A 24,618-nucleotide genomic window follows, 5' to 3' on the forward strand; every position below is an offset into this window, starting at 1 on the left:
GCAAACACAAGCTGTGCAGCATTTGGGAGTTTATCCTAAACTACAGTGTTTACACTAAGTCAGAGTCGCACACTACAAAGCAGAAATGGCCACAGTATTACAGTTGGTGGCCGGTCAGCCCCAAAGGTTAGGAGCTCTTAGGACTGTGCCCAAGAGAGGCTATAATAACCTCTCTTGGGCGCATAATCATTTTATCTCGACCACCAATTATCAGCTTCTACAATCCCCATCAAACCACCAAAACACGAGACATAACAGTGGGACAATGACCCCGAGGTCCTCTCCCACATTCAGAGCACTAACAAACCCTTTGGTTAATAAGGTCAGACAGGGCGCTGAGCATATACATCATGGTTATCAAAGTGGTGCTCCTGCTTTGTTATATATATACAGTATATATATATATATATATATATATATATATATATATATATATATATATATATATATATATATTAGGGCTGTCAAAAATAGCGCGTTAACGGCGTTAATTAGCTGTTTGTTGTTAATTACGTCAATTTTTTTGACGCATTTCACGCATGCGCAGTGTGACAAATTATTCAGGTCCGGAAAGAACCTCTTCTTCTAGGGAATGCACTTCATCCTATACAACACATTACTGCCACCTGCAGGCATATGTCAGGCCGTCAGGTTCAGCAAGTTGTTTGCGCCAGAGACCCGCTCCCCCCCCCCCCCCCCCCCCCCCCCCCCCCGTTCTCGCGCAGCAGAACAGAGAAGAAGAAAAGCTCCGCCCAGCAGAGCAAGAGCAGCGCTGTTCTGAAACATGCGGAGGAAGAGAAACCAATGCGATCTAAATCCTCCCAGGTATGGGAATATTTCACACTGAAATGGGGGTGGTAGCGGATTTCTTTGCAGCGCCAGTCGTTCTAATCGCCGCGCTCGACTTCAAGGTGTAACCTTTATTATTGTTCGGTCTGAAACGGCGCGCCCAGTGACGGGTGGTGCAGCAATATTGTTGTTCGGGTGGAAATCGGGAGAAAGGTCGGTCCGGGAGATTTTCGGGGGGGGCTTTGAAACATCGGGAGGGTTGACATGTCTGGTCATGTCTGGTCATCGCAGGAGCACAAACTCGCAGCAGAGTGGGATAAACTGCAGAGGCTCGAGACCCTTCTAGAGCCATGCAGGGAAATCAGTCTGTAACTTATCAAATAACATTGATTTGATTATTTTCTGGAATGAATTAAAAAATCAAATATCAATAACATATATTTATGTAAAAAATAATAATTATGATAATAATAATGATAATTATGTATCTGTGTCCTGTTATTTATCTTTAGTATGCATTTCAGAAAGAAAAAATGGTTAGGATTCAGGTGTGATTAATCATGATTAATCCACTGAAAATTCTGATTAATTTGATTAAAATTTTTAATCATTTGACACCCCTAATATATATATATATATATATCAAAGAAGCTCTTATTTTGTCCAAGACATATAGCAAAATATTTCTATAGAAAATGCTGAAATGACTCCATGAGAATGAGTCTCATGACTTTGGTTTGAAACCTGCTTGAACTGGAGATATGTGAAGCCAGGTGGGGAGGTGATTGGGGGAGTGTATTTGTCCTAGAAATGCTCCATGTCCGTTTAATAATACTTGGATGTTTTGATTGGTTTGGCACATTTATCTGCACCAGACTGTGCCCAGATAATCTATGTATAATGAGTGATTTTAAATACAACTAACTTGAGTTAAATGAAAAAACAAACAAATGAAAGCACTTTGCTCATGTCCTTGCTGCTAAAAACAGTCTAGGGCCGGCTTGGTGTCCTCTTTCCAACGCTTCTCCTTCTTAAAATACTCTCTACAGATACTGACCCTCAAGAGAACCACAAAGAAAATAGTCTGTAAATAGTTGGCCTACATGAGTGGACCTGAAACGCTATGAAGCAAATGCAGAAGTTACAGAATGTTGTGTTCTGTCTTTATATAATCCAATTAGAGCTTAATGATGAAAGAGAGGATTAGAGGCTCAGGCGGCTGGAGTTGTACTACGCCGGCGGATCAGCGGCACCTGTGAATGACTCATTCCTTTCGAAGCGAGGAGCTATTGACTGCAGCAAGAATCAGTGACATAGAAAGGTAATTTGGGATCATTACCGGCATAGATTAAAATGTATCAGAGCATTTAGGATGAAGATTGGGGATGAGGGATCTACATATTAAAGACTGTTCACATGCGCTGTATAATAACCCGTCTGCATGAGCGGGGCTTGGCGTGCCAATTACTTTTTTTGTCTTTAACTAGCAACAAGATGTTTTGCACAACTCCTCTGCCTCCAACCGAAAGCTTGCGGTGTTTCCACAGCTGCGTGTGTGTTACTTCCTTAAGAGGGGCACTCTTACCTCTGTCAGTGTCGTATAGGTAGACAAACTTCTCCCACTTGTAATGGTCCAGAAGACTGAGAACAGCTCCTCGCAAACCGGGCCTCATCTGGATGACAAACTGCACATCAGCGTCAATGGGGAAGCTGGGAGTAATGAAGGAGGTGTGCAGCGCCCCGCAGAAGGAGGTCAACGTGTTCATGGACTTCCTGTCGTAGAAGCCGAGGATGGCGTAGACTCCTCGCGAGAACTGGGAGCAGACTGGTGACGGAGACAGAGACCAGAACGGGGTCAAAACATCATTCATTCTTTCAGGCAGGAGGGATGTCGACAGACAGGAAAGTGGCCTTTCAAACAAAGTTAAGGTCAAAATGTCACACCGTATTGAAAGTTAAAAAGCTGAGCCCCCTAATGGTGTATGTAAGGATAAAAACTTTAATACAAGCTTGAGGAGGATTCATGATGGCATAAATCTTTCTAGCGATGCAGCGGCAATCTGAATAATTGGGTGCCATGTGGGATGTCTGCTCCCCATAGCCATGCTCTGATGCCCGGTGCCCTTCACGTCTCCTTGGTCTAAATGCAACTGCTCGGGTAATTAACCAGAAATAATTGGGGAATCAAAATGTGGCCATTTAAGAGCTGCGGCCAATGCCACAGCTCTTAAATGGACATATATTTGATACAAATAGCCTGTAACGTGTGCCTGCTGATGTGCAGTATGCAAAACTTATAACAAGCCTTATCTGCCGTCTTTGGAAATGAGCACCAGCCATAAAGTCAGTGCATGAGAGTTGGTCTTACTAGGGCTTAATCTATTTTTTATTAGTACATAATACAAAATGAATACATAGTAACACTGTATTACACTGAATTGCCTGTGAGTGTGACACAAATAATTTAAATGAATTTAAAGTTTAACTGTAGTTAAACAACTATAAATTAGTATCGCGTTTTTGTACCTTTAAGGTTTTGCGTTAGCTCATTCTGTGATGTTTGCTGAAATTGATTGGACAGCTACCTTGAAAATGTTCCACCAGCAGCCACTGGTAATATCTAAAGCAAATGTTCAACATTTCAAGCCAGTAGTGCTGCTCTCATATTTCTGACCCTCTGCTCAAAGCAGATTCCAACACTGTTTTCTGGTGCTAGGTATCTTGAATCAATGTTTGATCATGTTATTATCTACCTTTTTATTATATCCAATGAGGTGTCTTTCTGAGGAATTTGAGTGGAAAGTCTGCCCTGTAAAATACAACATTACTCTGTATCTTATATTGAAAACACAAGCTGAAAGAGTACATCATTGATTTAGCTCTACACTGCTTGACCATTGTCTAAAAAACTCAAATGACCACAGATTATTGTGGTAGTATGCCTCCACCCACTAGTCAAGTTGCATATTATATCCATAATTTTATCCTGTTAGACATTTGTATAACATTGTCTCCATTAGCATATTCATTCTTGAGTTTCGGCCGAAAATGTCTTTTCACAGTGTCCGTCGTATTACGGCTTTTTGTCAAAACTATGTGTTCACATTCCTCAAAATGCAACTCGACTCAGTTTGGTCTTATTTTTGTGTATTAGGCAGAAAATAGGATAATAGGACAGTGGTAACATCCCATCTTTATCTCTTATTTTCCATCCTTTAGTCTTCAGCCGACGCTGACTCAGGTCTTTAAACAACCATTCATTGTTTGGGGAACAATTGCATTGTCTAGAAGAATCTGGAAAATCTGACCACGCAAGCACAATTAGATCAATTTTACAGTTCTGTACATATCCGTGTGTTGAAGTGGGGTTCAGACACACACACACACACACTTCATAGCTTGGTTCCATCTTTCAGTCATTTTTAACATTCCTCCAATTTTTCATAGCCTTTATTTTAACTCAGCGCATACATCAGACTTGCCAGCAGTGGTTAAAATACTAAACTAACAGGCATTCACAGAAATAAGGCCCACACCTGTTGTTCCTGGTAAAAGATAATTCTGTAATCTAGGAAAGACATCTTCCATGGACGGCTGCACCATTGTTTCATATCTGACGGACAATTGTTCAACTTGCATCAAAGACGATGAGCAAACAGTTAGAAAAACTCTCCTATCATAACTGAAAAATGTCAGTTCTTATCTATTCAATTCTGGATTCACCTTGCTTCACAGTGGCAGTTACAGCAAATCATTGTTCACTACATTATTCATATATACGGCTAATACTAATACAAAACGGAAAGCAGCAATAAAATGATCACTTTTTACTTTTCTCAATGTCATTCTCTACTACTCTCAAATGTGGTTTCTACAAGAAAAAAAACTGCCTGTTCTGCTAAAGGATCAATGAACTCATATATCTGGAGTCGTGGAGCAGTAAAACAACCGTATTATATTCTCCTGATCATGCACAGCAATGAAAATACGCAACATGTATTATTATTTGGCACTTCATTCTCAGTGCGTTTCTGTTCAGAAGACAAAAACACTTCATATTCATGATTAATACCCACCTGGAAAAACCCATCCTCTCTCTTATTTCCTCCTTCACCCTACACCCGCATCGGGCTCCCATTAGTGTGGCTTTCTCCTGTTTACCCCCACCCTTTGTATCTCTCTCGATCTCAGCCAACTTAACCGGTTGATGTAGCCGCTCCAGTAGCACCAACCCAATCGTATGTCTCCCTGAATCTCGAGGCTTTGCACCTTTGAGGGTCTCTCCCGCTGACAGCTGCAGGATCTTTTTTGTAGTCTATCGTGAAACTTGCTGATGTCGGGATGAACCTGCGGTGTATGTGCACAACAGAGCCAAGTCTACAAAGTGAATTCTCAAAGCTCTATCCCTGAGGGGAAATAGAGGGGAGGTGCTGAACACCACATACAGTGAGAAAATGTAACTTTATGCTCACATGAAAGCGAAAATGAGGAAAAATGACATAAGAGGTTCCCCACTGAGAGGAGGAGCTGATTTCTCTTGGACTGAGACACTGGTGAGAGGCTGGAGGTTTGAGGGAATTGGATACTGCACTTGGAAAAAGTGAGGACAACACTTTATTTCCACGTGCGCTGCTGCCTGGTGGAAAGTTCTCTTTCTACAGCGGTCTGAGAGCAGAGCCTGCAGTGATACCAGCGGAGACACGAGCAGCAAGACCTCAGTTTCTGTCCCAGGGGGAGAGGGAGGTCATGTCGGCCTCAGCCATAAGGGAATACCTGTCTTGTTCCAGGGTCACGTGATTGGCAGGAGAAGAACGCAAAGGACATGGTGCAGACATGCACCTGTGATCCCAAAATCCTCAACTTATAAAAGATTGGGTAAAATAGAAACTAGAAACACTAACCATACTATATTTACCAGCTAAAAAAGATGCAGAATGTGCACCAGTAAAAACAAACTACTATCAAGCATGTTCCTTCATTCTGTTTTGAAGCATGAAGACAATTCCCCAATCTATGCTCTAAGGTTAACTTTCCAAAGCAATTTGTTGTGCGCAGGCTTATACAAAAATGTGTGAAGTGAATTCTGGTCAATTCTCAGCGGAATGATGAAAAGGTGAAAAGTCTGTGATTAGGTTTTAATCAGCACTGATTACAAGAATACAGCAGCCGAGGTTTCAAATTAGCATGAGTGGCAGCATGTTAAATAAAAGGCCAATTGAACATTATACTAAATTGACAAAGGCTTGAAACTAGCGATTGAGATCATATTTTTGTGTGCAATGTTTACTGAGGTAATACTTCAAGTGAGAAGCTTTTCTTCGCTTCTCAGGGAGCCGCCTGTCAGCTCAACTTCTTCTTCTTCTTCTTCTACTTTTCTTACTTGCAGATCACAGCAATACGTAAAGTGATACCCATAGAGGCAACTGCTGAACAAACTATGCTGCAGTCAATTTTATTTCCTCCTAACCAGTTCATGGAGATACAGCTTATTTGCATTTCTTTTTTACTGCATTTCAAAAGATAGCATAAATTGGTTTGACAATTGCATGGAAGCAAGGCTAGAGACTAAGGATGTAATACACAAGGGACTCCGGTGAAATTGACTGCGATGTCATTTGCATATGGATTGGATATATTGCATTCAATGTGAATATAAACAGTTAAACTGGGCTTTGTGTTTGCCATTATAGCTTAGCATGTCAGTCGGGCTTATATTTCCCTAAATAACACGGATATATCAGTAGTTTGGCAATGATATTACTCATCAAATCCATCCACTTGTGGTTGAGATACTTCAGTAGGAGCCACAGATGTAAAACTGCAGCTGGTACTCGAGGAAATGTCAGAGGATCACCAAACTTCATTAAGATTCATCCTCTTGGCAAAGGAAATGTCTGGACAAAATGTCAAGGTAATTCTTCCAATAGCTGTTAAGATATTTCAGTCTGGAACAGAGTCTGATGTTGTGCCACTGGCGTGGTTGATGAAAGGGAGGCCAAATATATCATGCATGTTTCGGAAATTGCACATGAACTTTTGAGTATTGACTCTTCACAGCGTCTCATCTAGTTTGAGTTTAATAAGCTGCAATTCTTCTACCTACAGGCTTGTTAAGTGGGCTGGTTTGAAATCTCCATTGGAATAGATGTTTGTTTTGAGATGAAAATATGCAGGCCAGGTATATCAGGTTCAAATGATCTCCGTGTTATGACATTAAAGCGCTTCATTTTTATATACACGTTACAGACTGTTGTACAATCCATCTCAGTTGACCACTCAAAGAGAAAGCAGAGGGCACAGAGGGACTGAAACTTGAGTAGGTGTTTCTCCTGAGGCGCTGTGGTTGCATGTTGGCTGAAGTTCCCTCTTCTCTACAGATTACAGCTTTGTGAAAGCACACATTTTCTTCCAGAAGGTTACCCCCCCCCCCACACACCCCGCAGATATTCATTATACACAAAGATTGGGGAAACACTGTCGGATTAGCCCTAATCTGAAAAATACAACTGGATATAACCAACATGCTCAAACAACACGACTGAAGGGAATCTACAGCAGCGATAGGCAGAGATTGCCTGTGGCTATTGGAGCCTCGTACGGGAGAATACACTTTAATATTTCCCTGCACCGCAGAAAAAGCGATTCTAACACTCCACCTACACATGTTTTGCATTTACTGCAAAAACATCATCCAAGGACCACTGTAAGAAGAAACCGAGGACTACAACCAACTCAATTTGAAAAGGTTGTGATGCCGTATTACTGCAGAGGGCATTGAAACGTTAAAAAAGGGCTCAAGTATTAAAACGTTCTTAAAATGAGTCTGAATGCAAGTTTCAATGAACTCAATATAACATCAAAATGCTTCATTCCAGTCAATTAAATGAATTCATTTTGTGGATTAAAACAAATGATACAAAAGAGCTATTCAGCTGGTCTCAGACTTAAATACTGTGACACAAATGTCTCACTATTAACAGAAAATAGCATCAAGTATGAATATTAACCTCATGTCATTTGAACTTTTTCTTGTCAAATTAAAACACCAAAAACACTAAAGCTCAATTCAGGATTTTCCTCCTCAACATTCAACAGCTGAGGCTCATCCAACTTTCACGGATCTATGGAAGCAGCCCCTCTAAATTATCCCCTAACCCGGCGGCATCTCGGGTATTTATTTGCGTTGCTCCGTGCAGTTCACAGCTCGTTGTCCTTGGATAATCTCAGGTAACATTTGGTGAATTACAGCAGAGCTTTCAGAGGCAGCTTCCCTGAAGGACATTGTGTAAGACTGCAACAAACTGCTGCAGCATCACTGTAGCTTGTCAGCAGTGATAACCGTCGCTCTGTTACAGCACTGACATGCACGCACATTTAGAAGCACAGGATGAAACACTAACTACACATCTCCAGTGGCTTGCCCCAAAACCTTTTCAGTACTATTCCGCCATTTTACAGCTTCATGAACATTTGAGGACAAAACAGAAATAAGAACCTTCCCCTCGATGGCTGAGCTGGGGGCCTGTACGGCCAAATACATTTAGCTCTTTGCTCTTGACTGACTGATGTTTTCAGGCTACGGATATTTTGAAGGCAGTATCTTAATTGTGGACATTTATTTAACATCAGTACTCCCTTGGTCAAAGAAAGCTAATGTATTCATGCTGTATTCAAATAATCCATGACTGTTATGTTGCCCCACAGCCATACACCCCAACAGCCCTTATTACACGAAGGGTCAAAGCATGTATTCATGTCAGTGAGTATCTGTATCTGTTAATAAACGGCATCGCCTGGAAGTAAAATTATGCTTTAGTGTGATAGAATCATTGTTAAGACATTCCGAAGAGCTTTTATGTTGTTCTAATGCTCCCTGATGACAACGGCATGACAAATCTGAGGATGAGCACTTGTCATCTTGGGGCCTCTCATCCAACCTGACAGGACTCCTGCTGCAGTGGCAGCAATGCAGATATTTTTTTAAGTGCATTGTGAGAAAAGGATGCGTCACTACAAGTCCAAAAATTAAAGTGGATGGGATTAATATGTTTCTCATGCTGAAAAGGTTTTTAACATGGCATCCAAGCTCATTTAGGTTCTCAGTTATGAAGGACCCAAGATTATTATGTAACTTTAGCAAAAACTGTGTGAGGCATTGGCAAATTGACATTTACTTTTAATTATAATGATTTAACATTTTGAAAAGCTCTCAAGCTCCGATGATCCAGCTAGTGAAAGCATCCTCTGGTGAGCATTTCTATTTTTATTCTTCCTCTCAGCTTATGAAATGATGGCTGTGTGTGAGTTGTTGCGTTCCTAAATATTTAAAGGAATAGTTACACATTTTATGAAATATATTTTGCATTGGCTTCTTTTCTGAGAGTTCTGGGAGAAAACGAATCAATACGGTACTGTTCAATTTTGCACAAAGACAAAAAAACTGGGAAACATCTAGCTGGGCTCCCTCCAAAGGTAAAACCAACCAGCAACTAAAGACTACTATGTTGTGTGTTCTCTGGTTGCCTAGCAACCTCACAGAGACAATCAGACATCAGGTAACCCTCTAATATCACAACATGTCCTTTTTGCATTCTTTTCCTATGTGAATTGCATAAATAAGATCCAAAATGTTAATCAGTACTTTTTACAGGTGCTGGAAAGCAGCTGTTTTTCTCTGTTTCTAAGCATTGCGCCAGTTTTAATGCTGGCTGTAGCAGCAAATTTGAGACTGGTATCACCCTCTAATCTCAAAATTGACAGAAAGCCAATATGTGTATTTATCAACATTTCTTTTATATATATTACTGCTTTAAATAATTTATCGAACACTACGCGTTAGAGCTCACAATCCAGCATCCACAGCCAACTTTAGACAATGTGTCTTTCGCACCAGGCGAACATGGTCCTTTACTTCGCTTTGTTACTAAAAACACATTTTTATCTTGAAGTAGCTTATGTTACAAATTCAGAGTTTGCCAATGTGTCCTCCCTTCCCTGCCTGCACTGTTTCTATGCCAACAACAGGACGAAATATAATGGGAAGGTTTGAGCTCATACCATCAGTGTTGTAAGCATTTTTTCACATGCAAATTTGCAAACAAGCGCTGTAATTTTGTTAGATTGTTCTTATTTGGTTATATCTCATTATGCAATGTATTTACCATAGTCTTAATAATGCAGAAGAAGAAGAAGAAGAAGAAGAAGAAGAAGAAGAAGAAAAAAGAGGAGGAGGAGGAGGAGATCTGGCTGCATAAACTGGTCTATGCTGCATTAGTAGGACCGTCCTTTGCCTACACAGTGAAGTGCTCTAACATTAGCCTCTGTCTGAGCAGCATCACACTGGTTGAGTCAGAGCAGAGGGAGGATAGGTGGCTATAACAAACGCTCTTTGAAGGAACACACTGTCACATTGACATTTTATTGAATTAAAAGTTCATCTCTGGAAAGAAAAACTGGTCTGAATAAATTCATGCTGTTGCCACAATAGACAAGATAATTAAATGAGGAAGATTTTTTAAAAGGTGTAGTGTTTGTAGTGTTTTTTAGGTTGTCTTTAGGTTATGGGCAAAGGACGCTGTACGAAATTAATGAATAATACATTTAATAAACGCTTTGGGTGGTGTTGGGGGGGTCTGTTTCTGTCTGCTCTGTCAACCATATCCCAAAAACTATAACCCAACACGCTCTTGGGTTAACCTCTCTTTCATTGTCCAGCTGTGTCTCTGTATCGGCTGTCCCCTCCTGCCCATATCCCGGTCTTAATGGATTTAACCCTCCCATTTCGACAGTTATGCACACAATCTGTCCTGGCCAGGGGCAAGGTGTCGCATCAATACATTCTGCAGCTTCCCTCCAGCCAGCCACAAATTGGTAAGATAATAAACACAACAGCAGAATTTCTCTTTGTCTGCATCAATTAAATCAAGGTGCAATGATTGAAATTACTTTGCTACAAAATATTATTAGCTGATTACAGGTCTGTTTGTTTTTATACAATCATCAAACAGAAGATTCAGTGCCTCTGAATTAGTAGAGAGATAGAGAAAATGAAAGCTTGGTTAGAATGGATTTTTCCATATTGGAAAACAAACTGGAGCCAAACACACACACTGCTGCTGGACTATAGCCTTCCACCTATTGATCCACACTGCCAATAACACTGTCATTTGCCATCAGGGATTTGTAACAATCATTACATACTGACCCAGCTGGAGGACAGCAGTGTTGTCCTGCTTTATTTTATCCAGGGGCTGCACAACAAATACAACAAAGGAGCTCTGAGCATAAAGTAATTCCTCTTTTCTGTATAAAATAGAAAAGTGAAAGTTTGGTAGACAGGTTCCATCTTAACACTTGAAAATCATTTGAAATAAAATAAATGAACAATTTGAGCTGTTGGAAAGAACAGCAACGACCAGAACCTGTCATTCGAGAATAGAATAGAAATGTGTCAAATCATAATTATCACATTCAAATCAGCACTTGCCAGGCGAAGCAGGGCATTATGTAATCCAGACTACTAAAATAAGAATAAAGGAGTTTGGTGCATTTTCAAAAAATGTCTTAGTCACAAGCTGGCCCAGCTGGTCTGCATAATGAGCTGCTCACTGGGCTTTTTCAACTAGGAAGCGCCTTGCTTAGCTCGCGTCAGCTTATTTTGGTGACATGATTCCCACCGATTATCCTTTATATTATTCTTATCGTTTAGGAAGAACCACCTAAAGCTAGGTTTACTCAAAAAGAATCCTTGCTATGGCGTGAATATTTAATAGTTGCATTAACCATAAATATACATAAATTGCTATTTTAGTCAACAGGCCTCTTTTTTTTCCGAGTTAAATCCACAGGGCACTACATGCCTTGCATAATAATAACAGAATACAAGGTGACAATATTAAAAGCATCATCCTCTGGTGCGAATAAAGAGGACTAAAAATAAACTAATGTTTAACGGGTAAAGATGAGTTGGTTTTCATTAACCCCGGGTTAAAGACGACTGGAGGAAAAACTGCTTTCATACAATAGCTTGCTTTGCAGCTCCTTTAGATGAAAACAGGTTACGTTAAGCTAAGCGTGGAACATACATCTCGTCCTCAGTAGCTGCTGCTGAAGTGGCCCTGAGCTGAGCACTGATCCCACAGTCGCCCGTATGTAATCACTCTGCAGCCCACGGTGCGAGGCTGTGGTCAAACGGCATCAAGGTGTGAGCGCGTAAACCTTCCTGTCTCTGAAACTATACTCCCCGTGGCTCCTGCTCTCTCCCCGCTGCTCTCACCGACGACTGCATTACCTTAACAGTACTTTGCATTTCTATCACAGGCGAGCCATAGATGACGGTGCAACCGTGTTCAATTTTCTTCTCTTTTTTTTCTAGGCCTTTCCCTTTAGTTCATTACGTTACACAGACATCGCAAAGGCAGCTGGCAAGGTTTGAAGAGCTGATCTTTGCGTGTGAAGTGGGAAGTACAGTTGGTGGGAAGAGAGATAACAAGTGAATTCTGCAGGCAGAGCTCGGTGCAACATGTCAACCCGGTGAGGATTGACTGGAAGACCAATTATGAAACCATATCTCACAATCCGAAGCCCTTCCTATCAAATCCATGTTTGTAGAGCTGACTACATGGATTACAGCATGTTACAGTTGATACAGCAACGGTGTAGAGAGAAGAAGAGTAGAGTTTACGCCACTGTGCTGCTGGTGTAACGGATGGGAAGTAGGAAACAGTTGGCAAAGGGAGTGACAAAAAAGTAGCCCGATGGAAGCAAACACATGGACAAATGGGTAACGGCCCTAACATGGCTACTATCCTGCATTAGAGAGTGGTGGTGGTGAGAGAGAGAGTTGAGACCGGGATGTTTATGGAGAAAGACGTAATCAAATCAATCATTCAACGATGTGTTGCATCTATCCAACCTAGTAGCCACAGTGTCCCAAATCAACCTTAATACAGGCAACCACGAGTCTTTATTGGACACTACAGCGTAATAACAGCAGCGTTTGTTTTTACCCACATGAGCTGCTCATCAGCATCTCTGGAATTACTGAATTACTCTGTTTTTCAAAATCCCTGTCTTTGGCCAATTACAGGCCCCATCAGGCTCATCCAGCTGTGCGTTTGGATGGCATCACAGAGGAGGTTTTGCAGTAGCTCAGACCCACTGAAGGTGTCTTCTTTTCTTTTTTGTTTAAGCCCAATTGACTTTATTCAAAGACCAATTTCACCGTATAAACACCTGTGTATTTTTCCTACTGGCCAATGAGATACAAAACACAAGCACTTATTGTGTGTTTACACTTAACAAATAACTCCCTCATGTTCCTGTTTTTTTTTTTGGGGGGGGGGGGGGGGGGCTTCCTGCTATTCTCATCCAGAGCAACGGCTTATTGAGCTGTGTCTAGTGTGTCACTACTCACAGGCGTGTGTGACGGAGAAGCTGTTGGAGGACTCCAGGTTGTCCACATTGTAGTTGAGGTTGAAGGGCTTCTCCGTCGCATTCTGGTTGGTGTTATACAGCTGCACAGCGAACCTGAAGGCGCTGTGTTCCTGCACCGTGGAGCGCATGAACAGTCCGCCTACGGGAAACAAATGTCACGTTTGACAGCGCTGTAATTCATTCCCCACATACATGCGGAACGCACTTTTTTCTTTCTTTCTTTCTTTCTTTCTTTTTTTTTTTTTTTTTTTTAATCCCGTGGTCAGAGTCATTTCGGAATGACTCATAACGCGGACCATTTTTGACGAATAATTGACCGGGAGATCTAAAGTAAGGAGGCAAAGAAACCACCGCGTTAGCCTGTCACTCACTAAATAATGCACTGCAGATATTGAGACGTTGGCACGATTTGGATCAAGTCCCCCCCCCCCCCAATAACCCCCCTCCTATTTGTACCAAAGACGCGCAGAAGTGAAGTGAACTTGCCGAGACGTGTCCTATTTGGACCCATGTTAACAAAGACAAAGCATATGCAGTCAAGAGTATCCCATCGAACTTACCTATGTTGATTTGGTTGGGAAAGCCTGCCAGCGAGTCCCCCCAAAGACACAATAACACGAGGACTGTCGCAATGGTGCGATGCCACATTTTTCTCCGGGACGTGAATTCAACTCCTGGTCTGGATGATGATGTGACGGAGAGAGCGCGAGGAGAACCATGTACACGGGCTTTGTGCGCAAAGAAATCCACAAGATGCGGCGGGTCTCTCTCTCTCTCTCTCTCTCTCTCTCCCCCACCGTGTGCACCCACGCTGAATGTGTGCCAGCGCAACTGCAGCGCCAGCCCTCTTCTGCTGCTGCTGGTAACCCAAATCCAGTTTTATTTCAAAGATGGAGGTGACGGAGGAGAGGAGATAAGCGGCGCATCTCCTTACTGTGCACGAGGACAAGTGAGAAGGGCCAGAGAGAGCGACAAAGGGTGAGGGAGAGGAGGAGGCAGAGGAGAGGAGAGCAAGGGAGGCAACGTTTATCAAACTTGGCCTGACGTTGAATTATAATAAGAGCGGCCTCCCTTTTTTTCTCCTCACGTCACTGCAGAGTTGATGTGTGAGGCGGTGGAGCCTCTGCTGGGTTTTGGTGTGTGTGTGTGTGTGTGTGTGTGTGTGTGTGTGTGTGCGTGCGTGTGTGTGTGTGTGTGTGTGCGTGCGTGTGTGTGTGTGTGGCAAGGCAGAGCAGCACACAGCAGCAGCATCTTAGTATGGACCAGTAGTACACTGCTGACTTGTGAGTGTGTACCCAATGTGTGAATGCAGGCCAAGTAGGTCTCTATCTTGTTTTTTCAAATGCATCATGTGTCCCTCCCTGTTTTAATGGGACGTAAAATGCTCGCATACAGCAGCAGCAACATCTTGAGCTGCCCCCTCAGGTGTTTGAGGGCAGAGAGTGGGAGCTAATGAACTGATGAATCCCTGTTTTAAACACTAGTGGCCCGAGTGTCCTCACCAATTCCATATCTTATATTTTAATTTATTTACTTGCTGTTGTTATTCAAGAATCGGAGTTGTTAATACATTCCTTTCACGTGGAAACAGGGGCCAAATGCTGTGGTAAAATACAGTATTAGTGCAGAGAATGGGATTTTCATTCAGGCTGTGCATTTTTGTCAGTCTGAAGGAGGTATTGCTTTACGCAGCAGGACCCGAGCTCACAAACGGGATGAGATGCCTGAAGATAGCAGCTAGACTTTTATCAAACCAACCTGATACAGCAGTTTACTGCTGATATTCAGTCTTGGATATTTTATAGGGCTTTTTATTAAACGATAATGTGTAACCTAAAGCACTTTCTGTACACCACGCTGCAGTTGTTTGGGAATGTGATTTAAATACAGTTATTAAACTCCATTTCCTGAGGATGACTTCCCTTCTGCCTGCAGTTCATTCTCTTTAATCATTTATCTATTCCAAGACCGTAACAATAAATCACTTCACTCCGTTCAGTATTGCTTACTCACTTTGAACGACTCTTCCATCCCATTAGATTAACTGAGCAATACGACACGGTATTATGCTCACAAAGCGAGATTTGTTGGGAGGAATGTGTGTGTAACTATACATATACACAGGTATAATGATACAGATTTTTTTTAAATGTACATATGGCAGTAAATAATCACATAAATATTCACACTCTTCAGGTCAGTATTTAGGAGATGCACATTTGGCTGCAGTCACAGCACTGACTGGATGCGTCTTAATCGGGTGGCACATCTGGACATTGCTATTTTCCTCTATTCTTCCATGCAAAACAGCTTAAGCTGCGTCAGGTTGTTTAGGGATCGGCCGTGAACCGCTCTTCCGGCCAACACATTCTTGATTAGATTGAGATGTGGGCTTTAACTTGGCCACTGAGGAAGATTCCCCTCGTTATCTTAAAACCATTTCTGTAGAGCTTTTGCTGGATGCTTCGGGGGTCGTTTTCTTGCCGGCAAATAAATCTTCTCGTAGTTCTCTTGCAGACGCAGTAAGATTATGCTCCAGGATTCTGCTATATTTTTCCTTTACAAGCCCTCCAGGGCCTTTGGCTGAGAAGCCTCCCCAGAGCGGGACGCTGCCACCGCCCTGCTTCACGCTGGAGATGGTGTGTATGTGGAGATGTGCAGGGTTTGCAGGTCACCAAACAGCTTCTAGTGTCATCAGACCAAATTCATCCAATTGATCTTGGAGTCTCCTGCATGCCTTCAGGTGATTTCCAGGCGAGATTTCACATTAGATGTGAAGAACCCTGGCCACAGCTGGCCTTCCCATTCGGGCCACTGAAGCTTTTAACGCCTCCACAGTGGTCGTAGGTGTCTTGGTCACCCGTCGTATTCTCACTCATTCAGTTTGTGAGGATGACCAGCAGATTTTAACATTAAACATATACTTTAAACAATTTTGATTTAATTGCCATTAGTTTGTATCATCTGTTTTCACTTTGACATAAAAGAAGCTTTTTTTGCAAATTATTCTAAGGCATGATTTCGTGTATAAAAGCAACAAAAGGGGGAAAAAAAATCAAAGAGGAGCAAAGACTTTGTACAGGCATTGGATAAATATGTTCGCTATGTCCTAGAATATCATTACAGCATCTGCTCAAAAACAAGCACTGTAGGACAGGTACAGAGTCTCTGCTTATTGATCTTGATGTGATTTAATGCTTGGCATACAATGCTCATCTATCACAGGACACAGTGAGTAGAACAACAGCACTATAATATGGTTAAAATTCTATGAATGAAAACAATGGATGGATGGTATGACTTTTCCGCAGACCCATACAAATGGTTGTATGTCATTTGTGGATACGATCTCCCTGTCATTTGAAGAATGATCACTTTAGTTTTAGTCTGCTCAAACATAATTATCTGCAAAACACAAGATGTGTTGGTATATCAGCGACTGGAAAACATATGACACATATGACAACATATAAACTGCTCTATAGCATCTTTTGAAACTAGATGAGAATTATTCCCAAATGATCAGTGTAGCGCGAGGGGTAAATAATTTCTTTAAAGCTTTACTTTGATTTTGAAAAATAAAAATGCAACTCCAACATGTTTAGATAATAATAATACGTAGAGCTGTCAACATGAATGCATTAATCTATGCCATTAATTTGGCCGAGATTAATGCACCAATTTATTTTAATGGCTTTAATGCTTCTTGGTTTACTCCCGGTTTGCGTCGGACACACAAGTCCACGTGCTGCAGTCCGTTAGATGGGAGACCGAGGCGTTGGAGGATGCCACAGCGCCCCGTGAGCGCCTGTTCTCACTCTCAGCTCATATTGTCCAGAAGAAGAGAGCAGCATTGGCTCCAGAAAACGTGAACATACTTGTCTGCCTCAGCAATTGGCTGAAAGTGAAAGATGTTAAGGCACAATTTGGCTAAAGTCGCAAAGATCTTTCTTTTTTCATTTCATTTTTCACACTTTAACATGACAGATTTAAATATCAGTTCAGTCTACGAAGGTCACATGTTATGCTGTTGTTTGCGATATTAAATGTTAAAGATGACAGTAGGCTACCAATGGTGTCTCAAATACACTTTTATTTTTGAAAACACAGCTCTGTGTGTAGTTTTGTGTTTGAAAAAAAAATTTTTTTTAAACTTTTCTAAAATACACGCTGTCTGAAGTGATTACTTGTTAGTTCATAACGTTTTGTAAACAAATTAATGGCGATTAATGAAATTCAAAATGTGCGATTCATTACTTAATTTTTTTAATCTATTGACAGCCCTAATAATAAGTGTTTGATCACTACAACCTGCATCATGAGTAATGGAAAACGATGGCCTTTATGAACAATAGCACAAGTTAAAGTTAAAGCTATTAAAGGAACACAAGTGAGAAACACAACACCCCGTTGTATGACAAACTAGCATCAACCCCAACCTTCTGGCCCACTATCTATTCGTTTGCACCAACCAGTGGATCCTCGCTTCAGACTTTTTAAAATGAGCATTTCACCACTAAATCTGACAGCCGTAACAGTGCAGCGAGAAGGATGAGCCGTCGGAGACGTTTCACAGGAAAAAAAGGACAGCCTCACACACACACAGTTGTTGTGTGGCTCGCACATCCGCTCCCGCAAATGCTCTCATGGTCTTTGTTATAATAGTTTCTTGTGACATGTGAAGTTTATGACAGACAAACACGGCCAAAACAGGCTTCTCGTCAATCCCCCCCCCCCCCCTAACATGTGTCACAGTCTGACACATTTCTCGTAACGTAAAGGGAGAAACTTTGCAGCAGTAAATGAATAACTAAACGTGTTCAGAGTGCAGATTAGGTTTAATTACACCTTCCTTAATGAGGTGCTTTGAAGATACAGCATTTCAAGAAGGGCTCGAGGTCTTTCGGAGAGCATCGAGGTTACCATCACACTGCCTCCTCAGCACACCTTGGGCATGCTTCCCACTTTCCACCGTGGCAAATGAGATCTGCTCAGGGAGTCTCTCACTCTCTGTCTGATACACAGCCTCTTTAGCGGGATTCAATTGAGTGTAAATGTCAGCAGGTCGTTCTAGAGCTTCATATGGAGTTTAAGTAAAAGTGGCATTTATGAAGTGTTGACCATATGGTGGCAGCAATTAATAGCTCAGTGCTGTTCTGGCATTGGTCCAAGGGGCCAACCATGTGCGCAATGCGATGATGAACCGCAGACCCCTGTGACATGTAACACCAACCACAGATATCGTAGGACCAACATGTTACATCTCATGTCAATCTATCAAAGTCTACAAACCTTGTTTTAAATATATATATATATATATATATATATATATATGGAGTTTATATATATATATAGCGATGGCTTACAGAATTATGCGTACGCCTCGGGGAGCAGATTGGCCTAAATTCAGCCAGTGTAACACGTAGCAGTGCTAAAAGTTAGAATCAGACACAGACATCCACAGTAATTAAGTCATCAAAAAGGCAACGGATTTCAACTTGTTGTAGTCGTTGTAATCATCCTCTCAAATGATATTGATAATTGAATTGTATCCCTACATTTTGTGAGTGCTGCAGCATTTATGCTAGGTGAGTATTTGCTTTGCTCCTTTTGTCTCGCCGTTTATTAATTCATATAAATAGTGCTTTGGGGATTGGAACCCTTGTTTATTTAGTAAAACTCCTTTTCCTTAATGTCATTACTCAGAGCCGGAACTTGTGAAAGTGTGTGTGGATTTTCGCAGCCACGTGCGCAGCTCTTCATTTCCCATTTAAGACCACATTGGGGCCAAAGTCTCCTGGGAGAATTGAAAAGTGCGCAGCAGAAGTGCTTTGATGCACGCATGGCCTCATTTTCCTGGGGCAGATAACATAAACAAGGATTGGCATTGGATAATTAAAGATGAGTGCTCCAGCAGAAAACAATCTCTTCAAAAACAAACAGTGAACTGTGCAAGTAGAGCCATCACATATTCTTGGTCAGGGATCAAGAGGGAGGAAATGCAATCTAGTAAAGTGTAATGTACGTGCTGATCTACTGGATGCTCAGCAGGTCAGATATTACTGTGCGATCACAATTTAAATGTACCCACTATAGTATAACGAGAGATGAGCGAGGAGATAGTGTGCAGTAGATTAACTACAGCAGAAGCAATACGAGCCACAGCCAAAACAGGGATGTATGCAACATGCCTGCAAAGTAGCTCCCAAGAGAGATTTTTAAGTCTAACTCAACAATAAAATAATGCTCTGTAAAATTCCTGAGACAAAATGATGATAATGTGCTTTATGTTATGGTTCCCAAGGTCAGGGGCTAGGCTGTAATAAGGAGTTATAAGCTCTCCAGAAAGGTGAGCATATAAAGAAGAGAGCAGGCCAAGAGCTATAAAAATCACAATAAACCTTTCATGTTTCATTTTCCTAAGGCCTCCTATAAATTGCTCATATTGATGGCTCAAAATAGAGTTTTGTTTTCAGTGAGTGGGCCGGGCCCCACAACATCTCGCATCTCATTGCAAGGTAATTCTATCGCAAATTCTCGTGGAGATTGTCCGTCTGATCTTTAGCATCCAAATCTTGATTAATGATGCAAATTCCTATAAAATGTGTTCATGAGTGGAAACAAACCAGAGTGGGTTTAATGATTTGCTTTGCTTGCAATGGGGCGCCTGACATTTAGCGGGTCTGAACCCGCTTTTGTTTCTGTAACTGCACCCCGTAGGAACCCAAAAGCACAAGAGAAATGCAAGTCGAGTTCTTTACTCGTGTTCAGGCACGGTCAAAACCGGGAGGTCAATCCAACAGGCAAACAAACCCACAAAAGGGGGCAGGCAAAAATGCTAGGTCAAGTAGTCAGGCACACAGGGCTGGAACCGGTAGGTCAGGAACAATTTCAGGATACGCAATAACACACAAGACAATGTGGCAGAAATCACGTGGGGGGACCTAAATAGGAGGCACTAATGAGGGAATGGGCTGCAGGTGAGAAGGGCGTGAGGACCAGGTGGAGGGGATGAGAGATGATCTGGTGTGGATGACGGGATCTGGAACGACAGAGAGAGTTAAACCAGCCGGCAGCATGAGAACTAATAATAAGAAGGAGAATGTGTGACAGCAGACAAACCAGTTAGCACTCACAATGTGTGTTGAGGAGGGGTGGCTGCGGCCAGACGGAAGCCAACGTACCATGTTTCTGTGGCGCCGTGTGCAGATTTGTGCTGCCAAGACTCCAGGTACAACCGACAGGTCGAGGTAAAGTGTCCATTGCAGCTTGTCCACAGCGCACCATGTCTCTGTGTTTGTCCTTCAAGTGATAACTACAAAAACTCTTGGGAAATCGATACTCTGAATATAAATCATGTATACATTTTTTTGTTGTTGATATTAGTATATATTATCACAAATATTTCAAAGATTGTATTGATTTCTTTTCCATTATCTATTGGCCTAGAATGTATCACTGCAGCCCTAAGAGTGTCTCTGTGACTGTGCCCTGCTGGAGGCCCTGAGAGGCCGTGACGCTGCGTGTAGACACCAACAAGCTGATGTTCAAAGCAGGTATAATGTTGTGCACGATGTTCGCGCATTTAGCATTTTAGCAGGTGCTCATTAGTGGTCGCCACTTACCCTTCATTTTGTTTTGAAGCAAGTAGGTTATTCAGTAAATGGGACATGTTTTAGCCCAGTCTTTAAAGTAATTGCAAGGGCAGCGCAAATGACTAAATACTGCACCCACAGTTTTGCTGTTTATTAGTCTAATGGAGGAGCTAAAGCCAGCAGGCAGATTTATTGCAATGATAATTACCAAGCTATGTCCACGAAATACAGTAAAGTTTGTGTATATGGCTTCATACATTCATTTTTCTGCGTTCTTAAGTATCTTAAGTTCAAATTCAAACAATGAATCAGTTTAAATATATTGTACATTTAGGAGAATACAATTTGAAGCGCTGCTATGGCAGTACTTGTAGATAATTAATGGCATTTTTAAATACATTTTTAGAAGTGTATAGAGACAGCATTAAGAGACTTTAACAGTAAGAGACTCAAAAAACAGTTTTGGTGAGGTGACTTTGCTTGTAAGCTGGTGGCAGTATTTCAAGCAAACTGAAGAATAATTAAAGGGTGACTTTGCTAAAGATTTAATCCAAACCGGTTGTGACAAAGGAGCAAGAATGAATGAGAAGATCCTCTAATAACGCAGCTAAAACTGTGAGGAGATGTTCACCAATGAGCTGGCATGACTCAAGAGATACCGGAGCTGATCAATCCCCATCCAGCTCCACTAATCTGGGGCAAATCTTAACGAATAATGGTGCACAATCATTCAGAGTTCATGCTGATCATGAATCTGAGATACTTTTACTTCTGTATTACTTTACAATAAAAGGTACAAACTGATGTGCCAGGACGAGCCCGATAGCGTTCGTTCTCTCCAGGTCTAATTAAACTGCAGATTATTTTCACAAATATTCTTAATTATTTTATATTATGCTTTTCCACAGCCCGAGGTGTCATGTCTTAAAGATTGTTTTTAAGCATGAAAGATCAAGTCCTAGCATTTAAGAAGCTGGAATGAGCAAAAGTATTTGATACAAATAGTTTTTAGTTCAAATCAAATAGCAACACAAGTCTTCTCCCAGTCATAGTAATTACATTGATGCTTGTAGAGAATGGTGTCCTAGATTTATATTTGTTCTACAAATGCATGTGCTGCCAACTTTAAATCACATGTATGTATGTATGTACACATAACATACATGTGTCTGTTCATACATATGTATACATGGCTCGACAAATGGAACCGTCTGTCTCTGTAGAGAGACAGGGTGTGAAGCTTTAACGTCAGATCCAAAGGCATCTTCATACAACCCAGTTATGATTGACAATAATGGGTCTACTACTATTTCCTTTTCCTTCTTTGCTGGGTGAAAAACTGTGATAATATAATTTAAATTATTATATTCCACTGGGGGGGGGTCCTCTTGTCCATTGCCACATCGAGTATTTAATTAAACGGTCACATATTAATCTTGTCAAACAGAGCAGCAACTGCAACAAATTATATTTTGTTATACACATTTCTTGCATACGGAGAATAGGGTGAAATGAAAGTTTAAAATTTGGGTAATTAGGAGGTCTTATTCTAACTGCATGAGGGACCAGAGAGCCACGGTGCAGCAGCACAGAATATTAATGGAAATTTCATTAAACATTCCCACATCTTTATGTGAATAATCCCTCAGGCAAAGTGCTCACAGACCAAAAAAATTACCTTCGCAATTATCAACACTTTTTTTCTCTTTGTGTGAACTCGACAACCGCTGTTTTAAAGGACAGATCTAACATTAGACTTTTATGACCATTCAGGTTAAATATGTGTAGTAAACGTATGATACGTCATGTGATGTTTCTAATGTTTTGGTGTTGTGACAAATTTTCAGAAAACAAATTGCTTGAGTTCAGTGCAGTTCTTTTTTTTATTCTTCTCATGGAAGTACTTTCACTAGAAGATAATCCCAGCCTAAATTGTTTGTAATCTCATTCAACGGCAGTTATTTTTTAATGCAATATTTGCTGCCAACATTTAACAATACCCCAAATTGAAAGAAAACGGGCACTTTTGACTGTTTTATATGCATATTTAATGCTGAGAGGTTAAATAAGCATAAACTCAATAAATACAAAACTAAAGTGGTGAACTGAAGAGATCCATGATACTGATATTAAGATTCTAATACCTGATGAATTCTACAAATTATAATTGAACTTGAATAAAACTAAAATGTGATATTTGGTCTGAGCAATTCAGGCTATTTTTGTTATACAAGATCATCGAAGATCCTTGAAGGACGGCTGCAAGTACACGAGTTAACACGTAACATTTGACAAGTTTTTGTTATCAGATGCATGCTCTTATGGTCTATTCAAAAAAGCATCAAACCATGTAACCTAATACACTGCACGTCTCAGGAATAAGGCATTGCACAACCAAATAAATTCTTTTGGATTCAAGTTCCTGTGCGGGTGTCACTCAGGACATGCTTTTCAGTAGGAATCCGGAAACATTTATTGCCATAATATGTCAGACATAGAAGGAATTTGACTTGGCGGTTGGTGCATAACAGACATTTAGACATTGGACGACAACCACACAACATAGTGCAAGGAATGAAATATACTGCTATGGGTTAGTAATCTAAAGCTATGGGTTAGTTTAAAAACAAAGGAATAAGTTAAATTAAAAGATTAAATTAAAAATAAAGCGCACCAGCGAACAGAAAGTGACATGTGAAAGTGTTTGTGCATGTTGTGTGTGAAGAAGGTGACCGGTGGGATGTTGGTCAGTCAGTGGGGGACCTGGGCTCTGTTGATGAGCCCGACTGCCGAAGGTGGTGTGATGTGCATGTAGCTGCACCACTGCTTCCCAAAACTTCAATACAGTGAATTCACCTCAGCAAAAAAGCCATTATTCCCAACTAAGACTTTGCCTCATGTACATTTTTTCTTTGTTTTTTTTGAACAGCTAAACACATGCGTACCAAAAGCCTTTTTTTCTTTTGCTACAGAATGTTAACAAAAGGTTAGACTTGTCCTTTGCAACATCTGTTCATTTAATAATTGCTCTGGTAAACATCAGCAACATTTCACCGCTGCATTCAAAATGACACTGATCATCCCAAAGGGAAAATGCAATTACAGAAGCAAACAAGATGGCTGATTGGCACAGGTGGAGACCTCATCATGCATGAATGACGACGCGTCTACCGGCGCTTTTTAGAAAAGAAGCCATGAACAGAATCTTTTTGATGCCTTCTCACTCGACGTAAAATCATCAAAAGAAGAGGTTTAATGTTTGCAAACGGGGGACAAAGCTTGTTCAAAAGTTTTCTTTTCCAGCACCAACATACTGTTTATACTGTGATGAACAGGGCGGCTTAGTGCACGCACAATGATTCCATTGTACAAGGGCCGCCATCCGGAGACATACATCTGCTCATCATGAAACACGAGTGGCCTTCTGGGCACCGAACGTCACATGTCACACAGATTTCATATCTTACACGAACTTTATATTAAAAAAATATAGACTTAGAGTATGTATTGCATACTATTGTATTAGAGAGACTTGGAGCATGTATTGCAGCATAGTATAGCCTCTATTCTATATGCCAAGATCACACAAAAAATATTCTGCCTCATTTAAAACTTCTTTAGCAGTAGTTTGTAGATCGAAGCCTTCAGTCCTCTTCAACTTTCGATCCAACGCCCCGCATTGCCCGCCACTTTAAAAAGCGTAACTTGGATACCTTGCAGCTGGGCGTGGCCTGGCCTGCCTGCAGCACCAGGCTCTGCTGCAGCAGGCAGCACTGGTGGTCGACCTCCCGCGTTGCTT

The 24,618-nt window shown here is 41.2% G+C and overlaps 1 protein-coding gene across 4 annotated transcripts in view; it reads right to left on the reverse strand.

The window, feature by feature from the left end:
- LOC119215124 (glutamate receptor 3-like) overlaps positions 1-14,249 on the reverse strand; it is a 56,151-nt gene extending 41,902 nt beyond the window's left edge. For 2 of the 4 annotated variants that reach the window (XR_005120017.2, XM_037466988.2), the window contains exons 1-3: positions 13,785-14,249; positions 13,205-13,363; positions 2,375-2,614 (exon numbers count right to left, since the gene is read on the reverse strand). Coding sequence is in view for 3 of the 4 variants with exons in the window: in XM_037466988.2 (XP_037322885.1) it covers positions 2,375-2,614; positions 13,205-13,363; positions 13,785-13,872 (487 nt within the window). In the remaining variant the exon portion in view is untranslated. The remainder of the gene's footprint in view (positions 1-2,374; positions 2,615-13,204; positions 13,364-13,784) is intronic. The other 2 variants (XM_037466987.2, XM_037466986.2) reach the window with 2 other exon arrangements.
- Between the last annotated feature and the right edge of the window lie 10,369 nt (positions 14,250-24,618).

This window comes from Pungitius pungitius, chromosome 16 (assembly GCF_949316345.1).
Source record: "Pungitius pungitius chromosome 16, fPunPun2.1, whole genome shotgun sequence".
Classification (NCBI taxonomy): Eukaryota; Metazoa; Chordata; class Actinopteri; order Perciformes; family Gasterosteidae; genus Pungitius; species Pungitius pungitius.